General features: G+C 51.5%; 2 protein-coding genes across 10 annotated transcripts in view; both read right to left on the reverse strand.

The window, feature by feature from the left end:
- Positions 1 to 213: 213 nt before the first annotated feature.
- CYP2D6 (cytochrome P450 family 2 subfamily D member 6) lies at positions 214 to 8,174 on the reverse strand. 3 transcript variants are annotated; one of them, XM_066358567.1, is made up of 11 exons: positions 8,093 to 8,174; positions 5,479 to 5,573; positions 4,515 to 4,758; positions 3,342 to 3,513; positions 2,640 to 2,792; positions 2,385 to 2,545; positions 1,812 to 1,988; positions 1,493 to 1,634; positions 1,091 to 1,278; positions 575 to 716; positions 214 to 472 (listed from the first exon to the last, which is right to left on the reverse strand). In XM_066358567.1, exons 3-11 carry the CDS (start codon positions 4,701 to 4,703, stop codon positions 294 to 296), a joined length of 1,503 nt encoding a protein of 500 aa, XP_066214664.1. In that variant the 5' UTR covers positions 4,704 to 4,758; positions 5,479 to 5,573; positions 8,093 to 8,174; the 3' UTR covers positions 214 to 293. The 3 variants fall into 3 exon arrangements, with proteins under 3 accessions (XP_066214664.1, XP_066214663.1, XP_066214665.1); XM_066358566.1 differs by having other exon boundaries at positions 5,515 to 5,573; positions 8,093 to 8,173; XM_066358568.1 differs by lacking the exon at positions 4,515 to 4,758 and having other exon boundaries at positions 5,515 to 5,573; positions 8,093 to 8,173.
- Positions 8,175 to 11,203: 3,029 nt separating this feature from the next.
- TCF20 (transcription factor 20) overlaps positions 11,204 to 25,739 on the reverse strand; it is a 210,786-nt gene continuing 196,250 nt past the window's right edge. For 6 of the 7 annotated variants that reach the window (XM_066358569.1, XM_066358570.1, XM_066358573.1 and 3 more), the window contains 3 exons: positions 18,212 to 18,261; positions 17,120 to 17,243; positions 11,204 to 11,422 (listed from right to left, as the gene is read on the reverse strand). In XM_066358569.1, coding sequence (XP_066214666.1) covers positions 17,160 to 17,243; positions 18,212 to 18,261 — 134 coding nt within the window. In that variant the 3' untranslated portion in view covers positions 11,204 to 11,422; positions 17,120 to 17,159. The remainder of the gene's footprint in view (positions 11,423 to 17,119; positions 17,244 to 18,211; positions 18,262 to 25,739) is intronic. The other variant, XM_066358572.1, reaches the window with a different exon arrangement.

The raw sequence follows: 25,739 nt of genomic DNA on the forward strand, positions 1-25,739 counted from the left end.
ATGTGTAGATTTGGTCACCAACCCAAGTAGCCAGTATTGGGTCCCCATAGGTGGCGGGGGTGTAAGCTGTAACTTTCTGAGCCTCAGTATACCCATCTCTCAAATGGTGTCAAATGCTAGGATGGATAAGGCATGGTCGGCACTGGCCCTCGAGGGCTGTGGAGGCCCCATCACTGCCAGGGGCTGGTTAAGGGCCTTGGTGGGACTCAAAAGTAAGGCTGGAACCACCAGACTGGTTTATTGTACATCAGGGCTCCTAGCTGAGGAGCGGGCTGGGGGCTTGGTACCCACGTCTAGCGAGGCACAGCACAGAGCTGGTAGGGGGCTGGGGTCATCAGAAAGGCATAGACACCGTGGTTGCTGGGGCAGGGCTGCCCAGCGGGCACTGAGAAGCTGAAGCGCTGCAGGAGGCAAGTGAAGAAGAGGAAGAGCTCCATGCGGGCCAGGGGCTCCCCGAGGCACGTGCGGCGGCCTGTGGATGGTATGGGAGGGCTCAGTGAGCCTGGGGGCTGGGCTCCAGCCCTCTGACTCCCTTGGGACCAGGACTGGCCAGCAAGCTGGACTGAGAAGGTACCTGTTGAGAAAGGCATGAAGGCCGCCTGCTTGACAAAGTGGCCTTGGGCATCTAGGAAGTGCTCAGGGCGGAAGTGCAAGGGTTCCTTCCAGACAGTCTCATCCTTCAGCACTGACGACAGGTTGATGATAAGCGTTGTCCCCTGGCAAGAGAAGCCTGACATGGGTGAGGTCTGGGCTGGGGATGCTGGGACCCCTGCCACCAAACATGCATGAGCACACACACACTACCTGGAGCACACCTGTCCTGGCACTGTCCCTGTTCCCTCAGGGCCAAGAGACCCTCACTGCCACCTGTCAGCATGCACAGGCCCCTCCAACACAGTTTGTCTTCCCTACTCAACTGGGGGTCTGAACAAGGCCAGCCCTGCCTCTGCTCTCCTCCCCACACCCACCCAGGATGGGAAGTCAGTGCCTGGGCAACTGAGTGGGTGACTTGGGTTCCAGTCAGTGGCTTTGTTAGGGCTACCAGATGGTAAGTGGTGCTCAACGGGGGTGAGGAGGGCCACAGACCTACCTTGGGGATGAGGAAACCCTGTACTTCAATGTCGCGGGATGTCATGTGGGGTAAGCCCAGTGGGAGGATGTCCCCAAAGCGCTGCACCTCATGGACCACGGCCATGGTGAAGGGCATTTGGGACTGGTCCTTCATCTCTGGTTGCCGCGCCTGTCCTATTACCTCATCGATCTCCTGTTGGACACGGCCTGGACAGACAAGCATCCCCCTAGTGGTCAGACCCAGCGGCTGGGCTCTGATCTCCTCTGGGAGCTGTGTCCATGTGGAGGAAGAGGTCAGTCTCACCTCAGAGTCAGGACCCAGCCTCTGCTTAGAGCTTTTGGTAGCCAAACCAAGCTCAGGGGTCCCAGGCTGTTCCTTTCCTCCCTCACCCATCCCACCTTGCCCCCAGGCTAGGCTCACACTGCACATCTGGATACAGGATCATGAGCAGGAGGGCCCAGGCCAGCGTGACTGAGGTGGTCACCATTCCAGCAGAGAACAAGTCCGAAGCCACAATGCGCAGGTTCTCATCATTGAAGCTGCTCTTGGGGTCCCCCTTGGCCTGGGCCATGCAGAGAGTGGACTCAGGGGCATAGGAAAGAAGTCCCCAAGTGGCCCAGAATACACCCAGCAGCCTGGGTGCCAGGTCACTGGGTGATACACAGGCCCCACCTTGCCTGTGTTTACCTTGTGGCACAACCCACAACCCCTGGCTCCATCCCTGGCAGCTGTCTCTCACCTTCTCCACCTCATCCAGAAAGGCATCAGTCAGGTCTCGGGGTGGCTGGTCTGGGTCCCGGGTCATTTTGTGCTCAGTGATCAGCTCATCCAGAATGGCCATGAAAGCTTTCTGCCCAGCAAAGATCTTGGTAGCCAGCCCAGGGACGTGCAGGAGTATTGGGACTGCGTTCAACATCTGTGAAGGCCACAGATGTGGGGCCCTGGCTGGTCCTGGGCTCAGATGTTCCCCTTGACAAGTCAGGCCCCAGCTGCCTCCAAGGTGTTGCTACCATTGACCCAGTTTCTACCTACATGCTGGCCTCGACCCTCTCTCCTGGCCTGGGCTGCCAAAAAGATAAACCTAAAATCTACCAGTCGTTAGTACTGAGACTTCTACAGTTTCCTCAGCTCCTGAAGCGTTTGACCCTGGCCTACCTCTCCCATCTCCGTTGTCTGAGATTTTCCCGCCCCCAGGCCTTTGCTCTTGCAGGGGCGTCTTCTGAAATGCCCTTTCTTCAAGGCCCCTCTATATAAATTCCCCTCCCCTGCCTTCCACCGTGCTCGCCCAGCAGGACTTGTCGCCTTCCCCCACCTCACGCAGGAGACCCGCCTCCTCCTTCAATCCGGTCTCCAGTAGGTCCAACAGCTTGAGGAAACGCGGGTCATTGTATTCGAAGCGGCGCCCGTAGATGAGGGAGGCGATCACGTTGCTCACCGCTTTACTTAGGAGGGCGTTGGGGCTAAAGGGGCTTCCTAGGAGAGGACGGTGCCGATCAGGGGGTCGCCTCCATCTCTTCTTCCCCAGCTTCTCCTTCCTTGTCTCCCGCCTCTCAGTCCCAGCACTCACCAGCGTGGTCAGCGAAGGCGGCAGAGAGGTAGGTGGCCTCCTCGGTCACCCACTGCTCCAGGGACTTCTTGCCCAGGCCGAAGTTGCGCAGAGTATACAGGGAGAAGCGCCGCTGCTCGCGCCAAGCATGCCCGTAGCGCGCGAGAAGCACCCCTGGGGCCGGGAAAGTAAGGGAGGTCCTGTGTGCCCTGACCCCGCCTCTCCTGTCCTCCCGCCCCCGCAGGCCCCGGCCCACCAGTCCTGCCTCTTTCGGTACAGGCTCGGTCCAGCCACGTCCGCAGTAACCGTCCTTCACCCTACCGAATTTCGCCCACTTTGACAACCCCACCCAGCTAGGGACATGTCCCATTCTGTCTGCCCACACTGCTCGCCAGCTCCCTCCTGCTGGTGGCAGGTCTTGGCCCCCCTCATTGCAGAGCCCACCTTGACCCACCCATCTATTCGGGAAAAGTCCTGCCGCCCCCTTCCCCGCCCACACTGACTGTCCTCGTTCCCACCCACCCTGACATCTCATTTCCGCTTGCTAAGGCCCCGCCTACACCCTGCTCCCCCCACCCTTGGCACTGGCTTCCCCCTCGGCCTGCCGCCCCTTCAAATTCACTGATTCTTCTCTGTACCGCACGTCCACTTGGGTCTGCCGGGTCTCACGTCATTGCTGGCCCTGTCCCAGCCCAGCCTCGATCTGCTCCCTTCTCCACTTGCCTTCGGAGAACGGGCCGAAACCCAAGTGCTTATATATGGGCACAGGTGGGCGGTCGGCGGTGTCCTCGTTGTGTTTCACCAGCACTTCACGCACGGCCGCCAGCCCGTTGACCACAACCACGGGCGTCCAGGCCATCTGCAGGCTGAACACGTCCCCGAAGCGGAGCCGCAGCTGCAGGCAAGGGTAGAGGGTGTTGGTTTAGCCTGGCCTCAGTCTCATAGCCCTAGCCTGGGGGACACCGGGGCCGTCAGCATCAAGGGGTGCAAGGACTTTATCTGGCCTCATGACCCTGAGGGTCACATTCTCTCTGATCAAGAACCTCACATGTTGGAGACCACCCAACTATGACTTTGCAAAGGTTACCAAAATAGTCAGTAGGACAAGTTAACAGATGTAAAAACAGGTTCATAGAGATGAGAAGTGAGGCCCAAGGACCCACAACTGCAAAAGATTTGAACTCATTGTGTACCTCTCACAAACTCGATTTACTGGTTTAAATGGGGCTCATGACCAGACCCCTCTCACACATTTTCAAGACCTTTCCCCCTGATCTGAACAGAAGGGACTCATGCTCACATAATTTCAGTACTGTCCAAGTAGAACCCAAACCCACTGCCAATTTCCAACTCCTCTGTAATGCCAGTGGCCAAGGTGAGGCAGGTTCACATAGGATTCGGGCAGACCGTAAATGAACTGTGGAGCTGGTGTTGGGCCATTCCCATTTAATAGTCTTGCAACGGAGGATGAGCAAACAGGCAGGGAAGACCACTTCTCAGGCAAACGAACAGCAAAATGGCCCCTCACAGTGGTGGTCAGGTGCTCCACCATCCATAATCCCCCTGAGCACAAGCACCTGTAGTCTTACATAAACTATACACACGTGGTGCTGCCACGTGTTCATGCACTAATCAGGCAAAATGCTTGCAGCCAGCCGGTAAACCAATGAGTAAGCCTAACACCGCTGTTTTCCCAACACACTCTCTAGTCTTGGCCCTCTCTGACCTTTGGAATATTTTAACTGTCCACCAGGCCCTGCACAAATGTCCTACTCAGGAAGCCTTTCAAACCTGCCTCTTCTCGGCTCAGCTCCTTATCCAGTCTGTGTCTTCACTCACCACCCATTGTCTGCTGTGAGGTGGGGTCCCCAGGACCACCCCCCCAACCTTTCTCACCTGGTTAATACTGTAAGGCATGTCCTGGAAGTCCACCTGCAGCAGGTTGCCCAGCCCAGGCAGCGGCATTGGGCCTGGAGGGTAGCGTGCAGCCCAGCGCACACGCCGGTGCATCAGGTCCACTAGGAGCAGGAAGACGGCCACGACCACAGCCAGGGACCCCAGTGCCTCCGCAGTCAGCAACCCCATGGCTGTCTCTCAGTCCACTGGGCACACTGGACTCACCCCTCACCACACCTAGCACCTAGAACCAGGCCAGGGAGGGTACCCTCATCACACCCTGCGGGCTTGACCAGCCTGGGCTTTCTTTATAAAGGGAGCTGAGACTGGCCTTTGCCCTCTGTTCCAAGCCAACCGGTCAGGGGTGAATGTGGTGCCGTAGGGTACAGGGAGGAGTCAGGGGAAAGCAGGTTCAGGGGTGGTCAGAAAAGTCCTGTCCCTCTGTCTTCTCCAGGGTCTTTCCTGGGGTAGGTGTGAGGAGATCAGAAGTCCACATCCCATGTTACTCCCCAGCTCTGTACAGGCTCCGAGGAAGAACCAGGGATTTTCAGACTTGATCCTGCCACCTATCACATTAGGCTAACACCTAATGTGGTCACAGCTTTGTCCCCAGAACACGTCCTTGTCTTCCCATACATCACCTGCCTCCTCTTGAGTGTCCTTCACCTCCCAGGTTTGTTACTGACCCCTGCCCAGTGCTATAGAGAAGTCACAGGGACCATGTGCAGGGGAGGGATGAAGTTCTCCGTGTCCTCTCACTTCACACTAATACACTCAACACACAGAATCACACAAAACACTCACACATTCACAGACACTACCCTCATGTTCACACGCTGACACACAATCACATGCACACATCCACACACCCACAAAACCACACATATTAACACATGCATTCCTTACATGTACACACATTCCCAGTTCTCAGTGGGCTCATGGTTGCCTGGACACAACCGCCCACCTGGAGGCTGCTTGCAACGATGCTGAGGACCCTCACCTGGCTGGTTGCTGGCCCAGCTTCCTGGGTCTGGTCTGGTGTGGCTGTGGTGTTTGAACCTGGGGGTGGTGAAGGAGCAGAGATGTTTTTAGAGTTCCTGACCACCCTGACAAGCCAGTTTGATGGCCTGAGCACTCTTGCCTGTTTGTTACAAATCAGTCCTTGGACCTCCTAGCACTTGTGGCCACCCAGGTAACAAATCTCCATTCCTGGGTCTGCTTTCCTGATTCGGAGAAACATGGGGTGGGCACATCCCTTTGTTGACTGAGCTGTGGTAAACTTGGCACAGGATGTGACTCTCTCTCCAGAGGAGTGGGCTTGCTTCCTCCTGCTCATTATCATTTGTCTTTGAACATCAGCTGCTCAAACTCTTTCTGGGAGACAAGGGGATGGGAACCAAATGGCAATGATGTAATAATTTCTTGACCCTGCAGGCTTACTGGGGACTGTAAGTATGGATTCTCCTCCCTCTCCCTGGGCCAGGTCCCCCTTGGGCTCTGTCCCTCAAGGGAAGTTGCAAACCTTGGTATCACCTCACCCCAGAGCATGCCACCTCCAGGCTGGGGTTGGGGCTACCAGGCTCTCCCTCTCTGTTCCCTCTAAGGAGAGGATTGACCACACTATGCCAGGACAGGGCCGCTGCCTACCGGCCTCAGCGTCCTCCTTCAACAATAAAGGAGGTGGGATTTGAGTTTTTAAATCAGCAAAGCTGGTGGGAACTGAGGCCAAACCCAATCAAATTTGAAGATCCAAGAGCCCAAAGGTGGGGACCTTAAGGGCATTGCTTGGAAAGGGTCGGGCCCCCTCACCCATTCCAGGGATATGTGAGGCAAGCTCTCATTCTGGAAACAGCTGGAATATTCCTGATCTTGAAGGTTCTCTCCGCTAGTTAAAGTAGGGCTGAAGCAAGCCCTCCCCACTCCATACCCCCCCAAGTTATCTCCCCCCACTCTCCAACAGTAAGAGTACTGGGTTCTTCCCCAGGGTGCCTCTGGACATTAGAATACTTGTAGCCTTAGTATTGGCTTTAAATGTTTGCAAATCTTGCTTGGTGTATGAACACTGTTCCTCTCCTTTCTGAATTCCCACATCCCACTCCTGCCAGGCCCAGGCCCAGGCCCAGGCCCAGAGGATGTAGCTTGCTGGGGCCCAGCTCTCCCTGCATCGTTTTGGCCAGGGCGTGGACTCTCTCCCAGTCACACTGGACATCCCAGGTGCTGGGTTGGGCACTCAAAACACAGCGGTGAGAAAAGGCTGGGAGCCTGTGCCCCGGTGCTCATACACAAGAGGGGGGGTTGGAAGTCAGACAGCAGACATGCAAGGCCAGCAGTGCAGACTGCTTTGAGGGTCACAGGAATATTGCCTCAGGCCGGAGCAGGACTTTATGGCAAGGCTTCATGGAGGACTTTAGCTGGATGACCTGGCAGTGGGATGGAAGTGCCGCTGCAAAGTCCTGTGCAGGGGCTGGGGAGGGGCAGCGGGAAGGAGGCAGCTGGAGACTGGGGCTTTTGAAGTCTGTGGGAGGACTGGGCTGTGGAGAACCAGGGCCCCTGGGCCTCCAGGTGGCAGGGAGATTGGATCTTGCAGATCCAGCCTGTGACTTCTCTTCTGGTCTTAGTTGAAAATCCCTGTCCCAGAGGGTGACAACTTTCTACCCAGGACTGTCAGAATTAGGTGGTGTTAGCAGGGCAGGCAGGATGGCCCGAGTGTCTGTCATAGAGAACCTCAATAAATTGCCTTTATCTAGCCTTTGTTTTGGATGTCATACCCTCCCCAAGCAGTCATCCTAATGGAGATACGAAGGGCAGTGCCCTCCCCCTACAGTCCTGGACAGAAAGTGGGCCTTTTGTCCAGGACAGGCAGCCATGAGGACAACTGCAATCATGGGCCTCTGGCCTTTTGCCATCATTACATAATCGCTGCTTCTGTTGATCAGGCACTGGCATGCCAGGCCCTGCTGTTCAATCCCTGTGTCCTCCCCATAACCTTGCAAGTCTGGTGGCTTTATGGTTCCCAAGTTACAGAACACACCAGGAATCACTCAAGTCAAAGTGACAGAGCAGCATTAGGGTCCATCTCAAACCCACGCTCTGAGCTACTCCTCTCCAGCTTTGGCATGTAAAAAGTTCTTTCTTAGAAGCACACAGCTCACCCTCCTTGGGCCTGTGCTCTGGTGAAGCTACTGGGGCAAGAGTGAGTGCCCGCCCCCAGGGACCCCACGTTCACAGGTCGTCACCTGCACAGGGGTCTTCTGGATACTGTGACCTGCGACTGAATCCAAGCTGATGTCAGAAAGATGGCGGGCCAGAAAGCAGCAGAGCCTGGGTTCCCCCACCCGCTGCAGGGCAGAGCCAACCCCTTCCTGAGAGCTCTAGAAAGCAGGTAGGGGCGGTAGCGCCCAGCAGGGCCTCAAGTTGGTGGCATTTTGTTCCCCTTGCCCCTGCCCCCCTCCCCTGCCCCGCGGCATGGCAGCGTCTGCGGCCAGAACCCCCCCCAATTTGGGGTCCTTCCCGGAGTCCGTAAATAAGGGTGGAACTGCGCTCACCGCGCAGGGGCGCCGCGGGACGGGCCTGCTCACCTGTCTCGCACCAGCCGCGCGGAGCTCAGCGTGTTCGTGGGACCTGGCGTCGCTCTGAACTTCCGCAGGAGCCTCCGCCCGCCGGGCGGAGGGCTGGGCCGCCCCGCCTTCTAGTTCTTTTGTCCACAGCGGTTTAGGCTTGGCAAGAGGAAAAGTTCTGAAGATCGGTTGCATAACAAAGTGACTCTATTAGCACTACTGAGCTGGACATTTCTGGGTGAAGATGGTAAATTTTATCTTTAAACCACAACTTAAATATAAAGAAAAAAAAACCCTCACCACACCTACTAGAATGGTCACCACTGATGTCACTGACATCACTGCACACTGACATCCACTGCTGCGTGGATTGACAGGGAACTCGCATTTTCGCATTTGCTGCTGATGGGAATGTAAAATGATAGTCACTAAAGAGTTTTGTTGCCTGACCTGTGGTGGCGCGGTGGATAAAGCGTCGACCTGGAAATGCTGAGGTTGCTGGTTCAAAACCCTGGGCTTGCCTGGTCAAGGCACATATGGGAGTTGATGCTTCCTGTTCCTCCCCCCTTCTCTCTCTCTTCTCTCTCTCCCTCTCTCTCTCCTTTCTAAAATGAATAAATAAAATAAAAAATAAAATATTAAAAGATAGTTTTGTTGTTCCTTACAAACAGAACAATCTCTTACCATGTGGTCCAGCAATCAGCTCCTCAGTACTGACCCAAAGGAGTTGAAACTTATGTCCAAGCAAAAACATGGATGTTTATAGCAGGTTGAAGAAAGCCAAAACTTGGAAGCAACCAAAGTGTCATCCAGACAATGGAGTGTCATTCAGCACTGAAAAAAAAAATGAGCTAACAAGACATGAAGACAGGGAGGAAACAAATGCCTATCACTAAGTGAAAGAAGCCTGTCTGAAAAGGCCACATACAGTACTGACATTCTGGAAACTGAAACAAAGGAGACAGTGGTTGCCAGGGGCTAGGGGAGGAAGAAGTTTTAGGGCAGTGAAACTACTCCTTAAACTGTGACAGATGCATGTCATACACATGTCCAGTCCACAGAATGAACTCTAATATAAACTATGGAATGTGGTGACAATGGTGTCAGAGTAAGCTCTCAAATTGTGACAAGTGTGACACTGTGCTGAAGGATGTTGGTAGTGGGGGCAGCTGCGTGTGGTGGGCCAGGGGTATATGAAAACTTTCTGCTCAACACTCCTGGAAACCTGAATCTGTCCTAAAAATTACATTAAAAAATGCACAGAACTCACAAATGGCAGGAGGTGAGATGGTGCACAGGAGCAGAAGCTGCCTGTGGAGGCCAGAAAGCAGGGATCACTGTGGGCTTTGGTCACTCCCCAGTGCGCAGCCATTGCAGAAGCCAGTCTGAGCAAAGAGCTAGGACAATCACAAGTCCTTTGCTCCAGCATCACCAGCAAGTCAGTCGGGAACAGGAGAATAAAAGGCAAAGTGACAAAGAACTGTTTGCTGTCAGGAAAATATTTTCCTCAAGATGCTTATTTTTCAGGTTTTGTGGTTTAGTCCTTGACACCTGAATCTGTCAATTTCACTTGAACTGTGTCCATGCAAAGTCACGACCAAGAGGCTCAAAAGGCGTCATTGCTATGCAGGTCTTACAGCCCACATGGAACACCTACCTACACCTCCACCCTGGCGCAGTGGAATGAGAAATGGGCCACACTGCTTGATGTAGCCATTAAAATGAAATTAATCTGCCATTTCTGCAGTCCCAAATTGATGAGCACATAGGAACTCATTTATAATTGCTTATTTCTACTTCACAACATTCCTTCTAGTATTTCTGTTCTCTAAAAATGTCCACTAACATTGCATTATTTTTTTTATAACCTTTAAAATTAATGTTGATTGGAAATATGTTCTCATATCAATTTAAGTTAATCTGACCGCCCCTGCACGCCGGCTGCGCTCCGCCCTCCCAGGCGAGGCAGAGCAGAGGGTTTGTGTTTGCAGAGGCTGCGGCCACCAGGCTGGGCACTGACTGGGCAGTCAGATGGTGGCCTCCTCTGAGGCAGAACCAAAGCCACCTCTGGGGGCTGGTGTAGGAAGAGGAAGAGACGCATTTGCTTTATATAAAACAAGAAAAGGAAACAAGGTTAAAATGAAGTTTATTATTTTTTTGATTTTTTTTTAAATAAAACTGTTTGTGAAACAGCTATTTTATCCCCACGGCAGAGTGACCCCCGAAAGATGCACTAACCCCTTCTTAAGGCCTTACAAGAATTTTTTTGTCCTTTTTATTTTTTTTTAAAACTCAGATATTTAAAAATTATACACTTTACAAAACAAAACAAAACAAAACAATACAACACAACATAAAGAATCATGTAGCACGGGGCTGCTCAACTGACAGACCCCCTTTTCCTTTATAAAAATGAAAGCAAAAAGAAAAAGGGCTAACGGGGGTCCTTGCCCCACACTGCTCACAATCCCTGCCCTGCGCCAGTTGTCAGTTCGGAGGGGCGCTCCTGTCTGTCCCCAGGGGGCAGGGCACGGCTGCGCGGAGCCGCCCTGCCTGCCCGGCACACCCTGTGAGGCTCGGGGTTCTCATCAGCCACAGTGACCCAGGACACAGCTGTGACCTCGGGGCAGCTGCCAATTTCACCCCCCAAAAAGATAAAAAATTTAAAAATAATAAATAAATAGTGTTTCTGGAAATGAAAAAATTTATTTTTGTGTTTAAACATCATTCTCTCACTCTTGAAAACATGGACCATCCCCATTCCCCTCCCCCAAACCTCCCGCTTTGAGACAGACTAATGACAAAGGATGGTTCAGTGTGGTTCTCTGCCTTCGTCCTGGGTCTAGAGATCTCTGAACTGGTGGGAGACAGGCTAACCATCAAAGCCACACCCTGGTCCTTTGAGATGAGTTTGTTGAGTTTAATTTCATATTTAAATTTCACTGTTATTGGAACCAATTTGGAGTTCTTTAACTAGATAATTTTAAAATAGAATCAAAAGGGACAGCGCACCTTTCTTTTAAACAAAGTCTTTCCAGACTAAAAATAGATTTATATATATATATTTTTATCCCTCCCTTTTAATTTCCCCCCACCCTTTCCCATCACCCACCCCTCCCCCCTCCCCCCACATTGTCACTATGGAGATTGTGTCCATGGGAACAGCCATTCCGACTTCTTGGGTCTTTCTTTCCTGCGGTGTAGCGGTGTCACGGGTTGAGTGTGATGTAAGGACTTAGGAGGAGGTGCTGCGGGCAGGCACTGTGGGGCGGGGTGGGGTGTGACTGCACAGTAGGACCATTTCCATTCCATCACTGAGTGTCCACCATCTTCTCATCTCCACAGTCTCACCTGGAAGACAGAACAGATGCTGGGTGCTGGGAGCCCCAACGTGGTCCAGCAGCCCATGTGCATGAGTTGCTGACCTGGGAGACATCCAAGACCAGTGGCAGAACCACTGTAGTGTGTGGTGCTGGGCCTGGAACCCGGCTGAGGGCAGCAATGACCTGCAATGAGGCTTAGCGCTTGGTGGCATGGCATGTACTCACAGAGGTGGCCGAGCACCCAGCCAACCTGCAGGAGAGCCGCTCATGGCCACTGCACAGCAGTTCCTGGTGCGTCAGCTTTGTGCACTTATAGAACACTGTTTCCTGGCCCATCCGCCTAGCAAACTGGCCACCCCTGCTGCCCGCCCGTCTCTTCTTCCAGTCCAGGCTCCGGACTCAGGAAGACCTAATGACCCACATGGTTTAGGTGGGGCTGTATCAATGGCTAAATGCCTCCTGGGCTGCTACGTGTGCAAAGGCCTCAGAGACATGGCCGTCTCCGAGTAATTCAGCCAGAGAGCCGGCCCTGCAGCCTCACCCTCACCTGCCCCTCGCGGTGCTCTGAGTGTGGACTCACCTCACTGCCACCTCCAACACACAAACCTCAGGAAAACCTAGGTGTCACAAGCCCTTTTGTTTCCATAAAACTTACTATTACACAAAATTTAAGGCTAGTCTGTGAGCACAAGCTAAGAACGTTCTATTTAAAGCACACATACACATACCTGCCCTTGCCAAAAAGAAATTCCTAACTGCCTGGCAGAAAAAACCGAGTAAATAGCAAGACACTTAAAAAAACTTCCCCCACTGATTTGAGGGAAAGAAAGAGAAAGGGGGTGGGGGAAGAGGGAAGAAAGAAGAGAGAAAAGAGAGAAGGGAGAGAGAAAGAAGCATCAACTTGTCTATCTAGTTGTACACTCACTGATCGCTTCTTGTACATGCCCTGACCAGGGATCAAACCTGTGACTCCAGCTACCAGGCCCCAGTGGCTGAGCCATTTGGCCACTCTCAGGATGTCCACAGTTACACTGTGACCTCCCCAGGAGGTCACGCCAGACCTTGTGGTCAACCCAGAAAAAACTCTCTACGCCACACTCAGGCTTTCCTGAGCTGCCAGCAAAGGGGAGAGAAGCAGTCTTTTCTTATATCACCCCAGGAACCACAGATCCTCTGTAAATGCTATGACACTAATGGGGTGGCACTAATGGGGGACCTTGAACAATGATCAGAGGAGTGAATCTTGCTGGGGACACAGGATACCAGTGTGTGGACAGACGCCTGCAAGGATCTGTCCACGGTGGGAGCACAGGGCGGGAGGGCCTCCCTCCCCAGCTCCTGGCAGTCTGGAGCTCCCTACCAGCCTGCCCCAGCCCAGCCTCCGCTCTCAGACTGAAGCTCGTCTCAGCTTCTGGGTCAGCCTGGCCAGTGGGCCACAGGGGTGCACCCCAGTCTTCCGAAGAGGGACTGTTCCCCAGGCTCAGATATTAGACTGGCCCAAATGCATGATACCCCAAATGAATGGCACCCTAACTTCTCAGCATTACTTCTAAAAAAATTGATCCTTCAGTAGGTAGACTAGGAAGAAGATTCCTGAAGCACCTACTATGTGCCAGGCACTCTGCCAGGGGCTTTAGACATTATCTCATGGTAACACGAAAAGGCCTGACTTGGTGAAGCTGAGAGATAACACAGGTGGCCCAAAGCCACACATGTGGTTGGTGGTGGGACTGGGGCTCACATGCAGCAAAGCTCTTCTAACTGAGCCCCAGGAACTTGCCTTCAGCCTCAACAACTACGTGGTCCCATCTAACCGTACAGGACACAGCAGAGCTGGGGAGCAGACACTGGGTCAGCTGGGCCCCTGTGCGTGCGTGCGTGCGTGCGTGCGTGTGTGTGTGTGGGGGGTGTCTCACTGTGGGTCTGTACAAACTGAGGCAGTTAGGCGTGGGCATACCTTCTCTGGGGGGCGTGCACTCCCTTTAACCACGACTCCCTTGGCACCAGGTGCCTGTCCCGGGCCAGCACAGGCTGGTCCCCGTCCTCACCGAGCTGAGTCTAGTGGAGATGCAGGTGACAGTAAACAGGTGCTGGGAACTGAGGTGAAGTCAGGAATGCTGCGTGAGGAAGTGACCTGAGGATGGGGCAGAGCACTCCTGGTCCAGGGACTACGTGCAAGTGCGGAGCCCAGAGGGGGACCGCCAGCTCTGTGGAGCCGGTGGAGTGGAGCCTGCGCAGCCCCTCTGAAGACCGCCACAGGCCTTCGGAGGCAGGATTAGGATCTGAACTCAATCCTAAATGTGCCAAGAACCTCTGAAGTAGAGAAAGGACAGGATTAGAGGGTCACGCAGCTACTAAGGGGTGGGGTCTGTGCAGAGTAGCCATGTGTGAGGAGGTGGCGCAGAGGCCGTGCAGCCTGGGCTGGAGGAGGAGTGGACAGAAGTGGACAATCAATCCTCTAGAAATGTCCTCCCAGGACTTCCCCTGGGCCAGCCTGGGGGAAGGGGCACTCTAGGTTGTGACACTTGTTCATATTCAGGCAGGCTGCATGTGACATTCCAATGACAGAAGCTGTTCAGGTGGCATCCCCTTGCACCCAGGACAAAGCAGCAGCTGGACGGAGTTACCGCTTCCCAGCCACCGAACTGGGGAACTGGCATGGGAGCGGGGTCTCCTTGTTTACAACACGACAAGACAGAAGGCAGGTCCAGGAGCCACGCTGTCAGAGCCCTACCCACCAGCCGCATGGAACCAGCCAGACAACATCAGTACAGGAGAGAGCAGGCGACCACAGGCCCGTCACACACTGGGCAGAAGTGGCCTGTTAAATGGCTGCAAGGATGTTTCCTCCCTGGCATTGTGAGCCTGGCAAGGGACAAGTGCCAGGTACCTCACATGCTGTGGGAGTGTAAGGGCTCGCCCTCCAGGCCCAGGACTTTCTGTGAGAGTGGGCGGCTGCAGCCTTGGTGCGTCCAGCTCCTGCGGCGCAGGCAGACCAGCAGGCTGTGAGGACAGGCTGCCAAGTGCTTCCCGAGACCACACCCCAGGGCAGGCGGTGCTGGGCCTGTTACAGTTCTCAACTGATCCCGAGAAGGCTGGTTGTTGTTCTTTTTTTACGAAAGAAACTGAAGCACTGAGATGCTAAATGGCCTGACCCTGGTCACACTGTCTAATCTGTGTATGAAAGTGAGACACTAGGAAGCGGGACCTGCATATACACCCACTGTCCCCTCTGCCTGGCCAGGACACCCAGTGATGGTGGCTCTTGTCCCTGCCATGGAGCCCAGATAAATGCTCCTTTTGGGTGGGGCTGTCTCTGTTCCTGATCACTGGGCTTCTGCACAATCCTCAGAGGGCTGACAGCGCCCCCGCCCCCGGGCCTGAAGGATGGTGACGACCCTCAAGGTGACTACTAAAACCAGGACAAAGGGCCCATCCCTGAGGGGACAGCATATGAAGATAAACATTTTAGGTGGACAAGATAGGGTGCAGTATATTCATCCTTTCCATCTACAAGGTGAATATTTTGACCCCGACAGGCTCGAAACGGCCCCCACAGATGGGCCATTTGTGGTTGAGCATGGCCATTCCTTTTGTGTAAACAGGGACAGCAACACCAGCCTCTGAGGGACGAGTGAAGCCCTGTCCCTCTATAGGGCAGAGCTGGCAGCTGGCTGGGCCCAGCAGTGGGTGGAGGGAAAGGAGATGTGAACAAAACTTAAACTCCGAAGAAGAGGCCCAGGGCCCACACTCCCTTTTTCTCACACACAAGCTGGGATTCCACAGTGAAAACAAATGACCCTGAACGATACATGCTTCTTTCCCTACCCAGGTCTTCCAGGACGCTTCCTGGAATATTCACTGTGGTCCCTACAGAAGGCAGCGACGGCCCCCTGCGCTGGGCAGAGGACCAACAGGATGGCGGGGGGGCCAGCCCGGGCCCAGTGGCACCATCGAGTCCAGGGACAAGACAGGACCAACAGAAACATCCCTGAAGAGCAGTCAGGATGCTGTCTTGCCCTGAGGACTGCTGACAACCACCACGGAACCACTTGCTTGAGAAGCTTCCTGCGACCCGACCCCCTGTCCTGTCCTGGTGTCCCCACCCCCACCTCCTGTCCCTGGACAGGAAGAGAAAAGTGGGATTGCAACATGGCCACCTGACAGACCTCTTGAGAAACTACTATAAGCCCCCAGTGGAGCAGTTGGCATGGGGACCCACCTAAGACACGACTCCCAGATTACTGTTAGGTGGTCCTTTAAAAGGCAGAACCTGCTGTAAAAAGTGGAGGGAACACTCCAGAGACCCACAGGGAGGGAGTGCTGCTCCAAAGGGCCAGGCCCAGCCAGCCTGCCCAGGCCTCAGACCCCTGCAGTAAACAGAGCCCTTCTCTAAGGAGAGAATCCCTCCAGAAATGTTTCTGAGACAACCAGGCCCCTCCCCCACACTGTAGCATCTTGTGCTGAAGTTACTTACTTTCTGGTTTTTCTTTCTAAAAATTTTACTTATTGATTTTACAGAGGGAAGGAGAGAGAAACATCGACTTACTGGTCCAGCCACCCACGTGTCCCCTGGCTGATTCCTGCATGTGCCCTGACTGGGGATTGAACCCGCAACCCTGGCGCACTGGAGTGATGGGAGTGACGATCCACCCTCCTGAGCTCCCAGCCAGGGCCTCTTTTCTTCTCTTTACAGTCTGTTTTCCTTACCCCACGGTGACAGGGGGCTGAGGAAACCAGCAGGGGCACCAAACCTGCTGCTTTCAGAGACCTTGATCCTCTAACCCCGTTTCATGGGCTCACACGGTCAGCCCTGACCACAGCCCACAGACGCACTCGGAAAGAGCACAACTCAGTCTTGTGAGATTTTTAAGAGTAAAATTAAATTGGGTGCTAATCTCTTTTTTTTTTTTTCTGAAGCTGGAAACAGGGAGAGACAGTCAGACAGACTCCCGCATGCGCCCGACCGGGATCCACCCGGCACGCCCACCATGGGGCGACGCTCTGCCCACCAGGGGGCGATGCTCTGCCCATCCTGGGCGTTGCCATATTGCGACCAGAGCCACTCTAGCGCCTGAGGCAGAGGCCACAGAGCCATCCCCAGCGCCCGGGCCATCTTTGCTCCAATGGAGCCTTGGCTGCGGGAGGGGAAGAGAGAGACAGAGAGGAAAGCGCGGCGGAGGGGTGGAGAAGCAAATGGGCGCTTCTCCTGTGTGCCCTGGCCGGGAATTGAACCCGGGTCCTCCGCACGCTAGGCCGACGCTCTACCGCTGAGCCAACCGGCCAGAGCTTGGGTGCTAATCTCCATTAAATCTTTGAGGGGATTCTCCTTCCCTTTGTACTTCTGTGGAAAACAATCTTTCATAGTACTAGGAAAAAAAAAAAGATTTCAAATACCAAAACGTGGGGAATTCTTTGTTTTTCAAAGAAAAACCCAGCATAAGTTCCACAAATAATGGAGTAATTAAAAAGAAGAGATGTCTGGTTAGAAGCCTGAGACGGGAAGGGCGAGGGGGCGGCACCCCTGCCCTCAGGAACACCGCATACCAGGCCTGATTTTGGAACAGTCACCTCCAACCCCATGGCGACAGGACAGTTTTAAAGCCTCACACCATTTCCTCAGCACCAGCGACAGCACATATCCCCCACCCGGTGCTGGCAGTTCATGAGCCGAACCGCGGGCTGCGCAGGCCCGGGTGAGCAGGGGGCGGCGGTGCCCACTCACCTGTGCTTGCTGTACTGTCCACTCCCACGGCACACGCCCCTCACCCCCGTTCCGACTGCTCTGTGCTGAGGCTGCCTTTCGCGGTCTTGTTCTGCAAGGCGGGGAGGGGGCACGGGAGGGGGGGCTGTGCCAGCCACACCGAGGAGACAGGTAGGGGGACAGAGGACCAAGCGAGGGGCCGGGGTGGGCAGAGGGGAGCAGCACATGGAAAGGAAAGAAAAAGCATAGTCAGTATTGAGCGACAAACAGGAGACACTTAAGAGTTTTCTAAGGCAAAATGTGACTGTTAAAAAAGTTAAAAGACACGTAGAGTAAATAAAAACAGAATATACTGCAAGAGCTTATGATTCATCTCGGAAATGGTTTTTTAAAAAAAGCACAAGTGAGAATGTTTCAGGAGAGTTTTGAGGGCAAACATATCAGGATGACCGCTTTCTAGTACTTTCGGGCCCTCCTCAGAGACTGGAGACTGTGAGCGGCCAATGACCACCAGGTGTCAGTGTGACTTCAGCCAGAGGACCGAGCAGTGCTGCTGGAGATTCCCGGTGGTCAAGTCTCCACTGTCCACCCTTCCTGGGTTCCTTCTCCACATCCCTTCTCTATACACACACATGACAGCACAGAGACAGACCCTTGCTCCTCATCTTCCATCCTTTCCTAGAAGGGGCGACCAAGAGACCACCTACTGAACCAAACTGGAAATGAAGCAACAGCAGACCCTAGACGGTCAACTGCAAACCACCGACAGCTTTTGCTGAAGTAAAACCTGGAAGAGACGTAGGTTCACCCAAACCCTGGAGTCCATTCCTTTCCCCTGGGAAAACACCTTTGCTTATGGATCAAGGCCTACAACCAACCTCAGCTCACGCTAACCTGTGAACTGGGTTCCATTAAATAGAAGTGGAAATCAGTAGTTTTATTGAGTTTGATCTCCCAGTGCCCCCATGCCATATAAAGTGCCAACCACATGCCACAGTCTACCAGGGCCAAGAGCAGGAGAGGTGGCCCTGGTCCTGTAATGTTCACACCCTTTCAGGAGCAGCCCCACCCCTGCCACACTACTGGGCACGGGTTCTGGGGGCTCTGACTCACCTTGTGCTTGGGGCACCTCAGCGAGAAGTTTTCCTCATGTAGCAAACAATCTGTAAGACAGAAGGGGGCAGTCAACTGGAGCTGGCTAATGGCACAAGTGTGAGGGGCCAAGACTGACAGGGTCAGATGTGGTGATAAGAGGTCTCTACACTGTGACTCCTAATAGGAAAACATTAGAGATACCCAAGTAAAATATGGCAGGTACTCCAACATAATAAAATATCACTTAACGGCCTGACCTGTGGTGGCGCAGTGGATAAAGCGTCAACCTGGAAATGCTGAGGTCGCCAGTTTGAAACCCTGGTATTGCCTGGTCAAGGCACATATGGGAGTTGATGCTTCCTGCTCCCCCCCCCCCTTCTCTCTCTGTCTCTCTCCTTTCTCTCACTCTCCCTCTCTAAAAATGAATAAAAAAAAATTTTAATTTAAAATATCACTTAAAAAATTAACATTTCAAAATAGTTAATGGTGTATGGGAAACACAACACAAAATTGCTTGAAAAACCAAGATACATAAATGTGTAAGCACAATCCTAATTTTATGAAAATATTTTATATGCATTAAAAAAGGACAAAGGAAATCGACCTTTATAAAATGGTTTTCTTTGAATAGTAAAATTACAGGTGATTTAACTTTTTCTGTATTTCCATTGTTATCATATTGTTTTAATAATCAGAAATGATCTCCAATGTTTTAAAATAATTTTTCCATTGATTTGAGAGACAGAGAAACCATCAACTCGTTGTTCCACTTATTTTTGCATTCACTGGTTGCTTCTTATATGGGCCCTGACTGGGATCGAACCCATGACCTTGGCATGCCAGGACACTCTATTCACTGAGCTTTCTGGCTAGGGCCCAATAAATGTTAAAATCCCCTATTCTAGCCTAAGCCTGCCCTTCGGGCTCCAGCCAAAGCTTTCTGGTGAAGACACACTGAAATTGGAGGCACTGTGTCTCCTCTGTCGAGGGCCACAGGTCAGTGCAGAAAGGCGGCCAGGCCCGAGGGTCCACTGTCCCCTCACTCCATAGCCCATGGAGACAGGGAGAAGCTCCCCACATGAGCCACATAATCCATGCTAAACACTTTAGAGAAGAGAAACCCCATGAGGGAGCTATTAATTCTTGGAGGAAAATGATTCATTCCAAGTTTTAGCACAGTGACAGCACCCTCGCTGACAGCCTCCAGGTGAGTCGAGCTCTGTGGGCAAGGGACGTGCGAGGCACAGGCAAGGGGATCTCATTAGTGAGTCCACACTGCACACCACAGCTCCCCGAGACCGACAGCCGGGTCACTGGTGCAAGATGCGGCGGCAGAATGCTAATAAATATTGATCTCAGTCTCAGATTGCTCCCAGGCACCATGGTGGGAGGCAGCCATGGTACTTAGCCTTGTTAAATTTACAATTTAACTCATGTTTAAATGGAGGTCCAGATTAGCAGCCTGAGTACCCACAGATTTCAAGTGAAATGGTAAAAAAAGCAAGAGAACACAACAAATGAAAAATTCTGAGGTTCTCTTAAACAAATAAAAAGGGCCCTTTCATAATCTGACTTAGGCCTGTACCATCTCTCCTCTGGAGTCCCAGAACGACTACGAGGCAAGCACGTGTCCAGCCCCCACAGGCACACAGCGTGGCAGTAAATGAAGTGTGTTAATTTTAAACCCACAAGTACATGGCGTGACCAGCTTCCTGCTCTGCAGTCTGCCAGGGAGAGAGCTTCCAAGCAGCAAGGAGCAGGCCGGCACTCAGGGGGCTCTCTACTCACCTGGTGCCAGCAGCTCTGCTAGCTGGCAGAGTCTCTAGTCAGCATCACAGAGAAACAGAGCCCACGTGGGATGCGGCCACCCATTTGTTACAATGGTTTTCAAAAAGGAGGAGGGGACCATGTCACTTGGCAGAGGTGCCTGTTCCCCTAGCAGCTGCAAACAGCTGTGACAGACCATTAGTAAAATACATCTCAAGTTAGGAAACACGTTCCCTTTAAGTTAAAAAGCAGAAAAGAAATAAAACAATATAAGTACACACTAAAGCAGGCATCCCCAAACTACGGCCCGCGGGCCACATGCGGCCCCCTGAGGCCATTTATCCGGCCCCCCACACTTCCAGAAGGGGCACCTCTTTCATTGGTGGTCAGTGAGAGGAGCACTGTATGTGGCAGCCCTCCAATGGTCTGAGGGGCAGTGAACTGGCCCCCTGTGTAAAAAGTTTGGGGGCCCCTGCACTAAAGGCAACTTGGAACTAACACCAGGTACTTCTAGAAACAGAAGTCTCCTACACAAATCTGCCAGGGACAGTGTCCACCTTTGGCAAGGCCTCCCTTGCAGGAACCCTGTGTACAAATGCTCTCGTCTGCTCTTAAACCCACAGGCCATGATACAAGTCCTGTTCCCGGCAGGGCGAGATCCCCAAGGGAGAGTGGACAACTGGAAGGGCACAGGGACCCGTCTCTGCTGGGAAAAGAGCCAACTGCAGTAAGTCGGGCAGTGAGTAAGGAGGTAGGTAGTAGACCTCTTCCAAGGTCGCTGAGTGGGTGCCTGGTTCCGTAGCCAGCTGGCCAGCCTCTCTGTGTTTCTTTGAAGCCCCTGGCGATGTCCTACATGGACTGTGCGAAGGGCTGCGTCCGCACTTCCACAGTGAAGTCAAAGTACACGGCCTGCTGGATCGTCGCACAAGCTGGACAAGACTCACAAGGTTGTCTGGTCAACAAGATGGCTTCCTGACACGCAAATCGCAACAGCCCTGCCAGGTAAGCTGACTCCTCTTTGAGCTTAAACAGAGTGGACTTTGTGGAGCTCCTTATGACAAGCTACATGGTGAACCACATGCAGCCACGCAGCCCCAGGCTGAAGATGGAGCTCAGGAGGGAGACAGTTCCTGTGCTCCAGATCTGCTGGGCACCAGACACTGTGTCTAGCCCATCCACCAGCCTCAGAGCCACAGTGAGCACTAATCCTGCCAGAATCCGGTTGGGACTGCCGGCCTCATCCACCTCACTGAGAAGAGTAACCGGCCAGGAGCAAGGAAGGCCCAAGCTGGTATCTGTGATGCGGAGGTGAGGCCAGACACCAGACTCCTAATGACCTGCCCAGGGCTAAGCCCTGGCCTGCAGGACCCATGTCTGCAGCGAGGGCAGTGCTGATGTGGTTGCATGGATGGCTGCAGCAGCTGAACTTCCCGGCTCTGCTTGCTCGTGAGGGCTGGAGAAGAGCCCGCCAGGCAGGACTCTGCACAGCCACATCAATAATGAGCTGGCAGAGTGCTTTTTCTCCTTTGGTCTTAATTGCTGTGGCTTACTGCATTAAACACAGAAAATTTTTTTTAAAACCTGCACTCACGTTCTTATTACCACATTTCCCACCTGGAGCCAAATCTGGTGCCTGTGACATAACAAGCCACACAAAACAACTAACCATGATGTCACAAATGTTGGGGGGAGGCAGCAGCTGCAGGAGCCACAGAGTTTCATGGAAATGGGGATTCTATTCCCATAGACAAGTCCCCAGCAATCAAAGTTTTGCTGAGACCTTAGCTCTGAAAGGTCTGGGCAGAGGGCAGCAAGGCACAGGTGAAAATGTCCAATTTTTCCTTACTCTGTATATAGGTTAAGGACTTTCAGACCAGGGACTTATTTTTTATTATAATTAGAAGAAAACGCCAATCAGTGAATGCCTTTCCTGGATGCAAAGGTCCTTCACACAGAGAATCCTGAAGACTGGGAGGGACTAATACAAGCACCTACCCCCCAGGGCAGTACAGGCCTCTGGGTCATTTGTGACTCAGGTTATCAAAAAGACCCATAAATGCCCAAGACTCAGTCACCTTGTGAAGTTGCTCTGTTGATGCCAGCTCTCCACTTGGAGGAGAATATGCGGGAGCCGGGCCAGAAGAGCCAGGGGCCCCGGCCCAGCTGCCGAAGGCAGCCTTCCTCTCACTGGACACTCAGCCACCAACTTCTGCCAGACAAGAGATGTTACCTACTTACCTGGGCAGGCCACACCAGACAGCTCAAAGACAGAGAGGGACAAATGCCATTTGCATACTAACCCTCAACTGGTAAAGCAGCCCCACGGGAGAGGAGAAAAGCCCTATGCCTGTTCCAGAGAATCTTTACCCCTAGTCGCCAGCCACACATGGCCATGTACATTTAAGTTTTTAAATTTTATTTTTAAGTTTTCCATTGATTTGATGGATGGAGGAAGGGGTAAAGAGGAAAAGGGGAGGAGAAAAGGAGAGGGGGGTTATAGGGAGAGAGAGGGAGAGAGAGAAAGGGAAGGGGGAGAGGGAGAGGAGGAGGAGGAGGAGGAAGAGGAGAGAGAGAGAAGCATCAACTTGTTGTTCCATTTAGTTGTGCCTTCATTGGTTGCTTCTTGTATGTGCCCTGACGGGACTGAACCTGCAATCTCAATGCCTGGATGATGCTATATCTAGAGACACTCAGCCAGGGCCCATTTAAGTTTAAGTAAAATAAAGTCTGATCTCTCATTCCCACTAGCCACAGTGCGGTGCTCAATGGTTACCATGGCTGGTGGCTACGGTACTAGAGAGAGGAGACTGAGGACATTCCTGTCATTGCAGGAAGTTCTGTTTGGCAGCGCTGCCTAATCCCTTGAGAAACATCCAGGAGGCAGGCTGGGCACTCAGTGTACAGACAGGCATAAACTCATAAACTCCTGGGGGCACAAGGGTACCAGCCTGGGCTCACCTGACGGTTCTGAGCAGAGCCTCAGTGCAGACTGCTTCCTACCCAGCCACCGAGTGGAAGAGCTGACTCTTGCAGTATTCCCCACATAAAACCACCAAAAATGTAATACCCAAGAATCTTCATTTAAAAACCACAAAGCTTAAACTAGAAAATAAAACAAAACATCCTGATGTCAGGGCAATATCATAGAAATAAGAAAAGATAGTGGCCAGCTCTTTAGAGAGCAGGATTTAACAGCTGTTCTATAGAATATGCTAGACTACCACCGGATAAAGTACAGCTTGAACTCAACATGGAAACATTTAGGGGAACAAAGAACGAAAGGGAAAGACTAAAACCCACACTCCCTGGACTGTCCTGGCCTCCAGCGGCCCTCAGCGCATGCACACACACACACACACACACTTGCATGGCATAAGTGTTATCTTCCTGTACTTCTCCAGTTTTTTGTTGTTTTTTTTAAGCTGCTCCTTCCTTCAGAAACTTGGAAAGAAAAGAGGATGTGAAAGGTGGAGGTGGGGTGTGTACTTGAGGAAATGTCAGGTGTGTAACTGCCAGAGAGAAGGCTGGTTGAGATGAACTCTGCTCAACTCTGTGTGCTCTATGCCTCTGTCCCTGCTTCCAGCACCCGGCCCACCACACCCTCTCCCTGCCAAAACTGTATCCAGCGCCACCCCCCAGAGCCAGGGACAGCTGCTCCTCAGGGAGGTCCTGCTTCCCTCAGTCCCCGGATGACTCAGAGATAACAGCACCACACCACTTGCTGTGCTGCTCCTCTCTTTCTCCTTCCTGACTGCAAGCACTGCATGAAGGCCGACTGGGTGAAGGTCAGAGACGCATCTATTGCTCAACAAGGAACTGGTGACAACATCCACTGGGTAGTCAACAGGTTGGAGGAAAAAGAGGATTTTCCCAGGCTGCTGAAGCTGAGTCAGAACTTGTCTGTGCATCCATCACTGGATGGCACTGCCTGGACAAAGGTTCTCTTCCTTCAATAGTCACCACACGGCCGAGCACTGCTCTGATTTCCACGGGCTAGAGAAAATGACCAAATGCAGTCCCTTTCATGATACAAACACTCCACAAACTAGGAACAGAAGGGAGTTTCCTTATTTGCTCACGGACACCAATAAAAACCCACAGCTATCATCATACAGAAAAAAAACAAGATGTCAGTTCTTGCCATGTTTAGCCAACATTATAATAAAAGTTTTAGCCAGGGCAGTTAGGACCAAAAAAAAAAGCATCTGATTGAAAAGGAAGAAGTAAAACTATTCACAGGTGAAATAACTTGTATATAGAAACCCACTAAAAACCTATTATAACTAAATCAATGAGTTGAGCAAAATTGCAGGATGTAAGATCAATGTAACGAAATCAATTGTATTTCTATATACTCACAATGAATAATCTAAAAATTAAATTAAGAACAATTCCATTTACAATTGCACCAAAAAAAAAAGTACTTAAGAATGAAAATCGTATACTCTGAAAACTACAACACACTGTTAAAAGAAATTAAAAACTGAAATGAATGGAAAGATATCCCATGACCACAGGCTAGAAAACAAACTGCAGTTGTCCCATGTCATATCACAGTTCACTTTTCGTGGTCTCACTGTATTGTGAATTTTTAGATTGTATATATCTAATTTTGTGTCACGGATTTTTCACTATATCATGAGATTTTTACATATTATTTTAATTATTTTCACAGTAAAACAAGCATTTTCTAGCCTAAAAAACTAAAAATATCAAAATTATAAAAACATTAAAACATTAAAAGAATATTAAATTGAAATAAAATACGTAGCGTAGAATTTTATATGTTGTTAAAATTACATAGGTTTAAGAGTGTAGAAAGAGTTAAGAGCATAGGAAGTGTTTATAAGAGTGTGGGAAAGGTTTATAAGAGTGTGGGGAGGGTTCATAAAGCCTTAAAATATATATAAATAATAAAATAAATATAAGGTCACTACTTCACAGATTTTGGCCTGTAGCAGGGGGTTCTGGAACCTAACCGCTGCGATACACAAGGAGCCACTGTATTGTTAAGACTGCAATACTCTCTAATTTATCTGCAGATTAATGCCAAGCCCTGTAAAAGTTTCAATGGCTATTTTTTTAAAGACATGAACAAGCTGATCCTAAAATTCATATGGAATGGCAAAGAGCCCAGAGTAGCCAAAACTATCTTAAATAAAAGGAACAAAATCAGAGGACTCACACTTCCCTATTTCAAAATGCACTACAAAGCTACAGTAATCAAGACAGTGCGTACGGGATAAAGTCCAGAAATAAGCACATATATCTATGATCAACTAGTTTTCAACAAAGGTGCCAAGACCACTGAACAAAGAAAGATTAGTCTTTTCTTCAAATGGTGATGGGACAACTGGAATCAATGTGCAAAATAACAAATTAGACTCCTGCTTTATACCATGTATAAAAATTAACTCAAGATGAATCAAAGAGCTATATAAGGGCTAAAACTACAAAACTTGCAGGAGAAAACATAGACATAAATCTGTGATTCCAGACTAGGCTACAGTTTCTTAGATATAAGAGAAAGTAACAAGTAAGAAAAAAGAAGACAAAAAAAATGGATGCTCAAACATCATTAGCTATCAGAAAAATGCAAATCAAAATCACAATGAGATCCTACAGGGATGGCTACAATAAAAGACATAACAAGTGTTGGATGATGAGGCGGAGAAACTGGAACCTTTGTGTCCTGCTGGAAGGAGTGTAAATCGGCACAACCACTTTGTAAACAGTCTGGCATCTCCTTGAAAGTTAAACATGGAATTATCATGCGACC

The sequence above is a fragment of the Saccopteryx leptura genome, chromosome 1 (genome assembly GCF_036850995.1).
Source record: "Saccopteryx leptura isolate mSacLep1 chromosome 1, mSacLep1_pri_phased_curated, whole genome shotgun sequence".
Taxonomy (NCBI): Eukaryota; Metazoa; Chordata; class Mammalia; order Chiroptera; family Emballonuridae; genus Saccopteryx; species Saccopteryx leptura.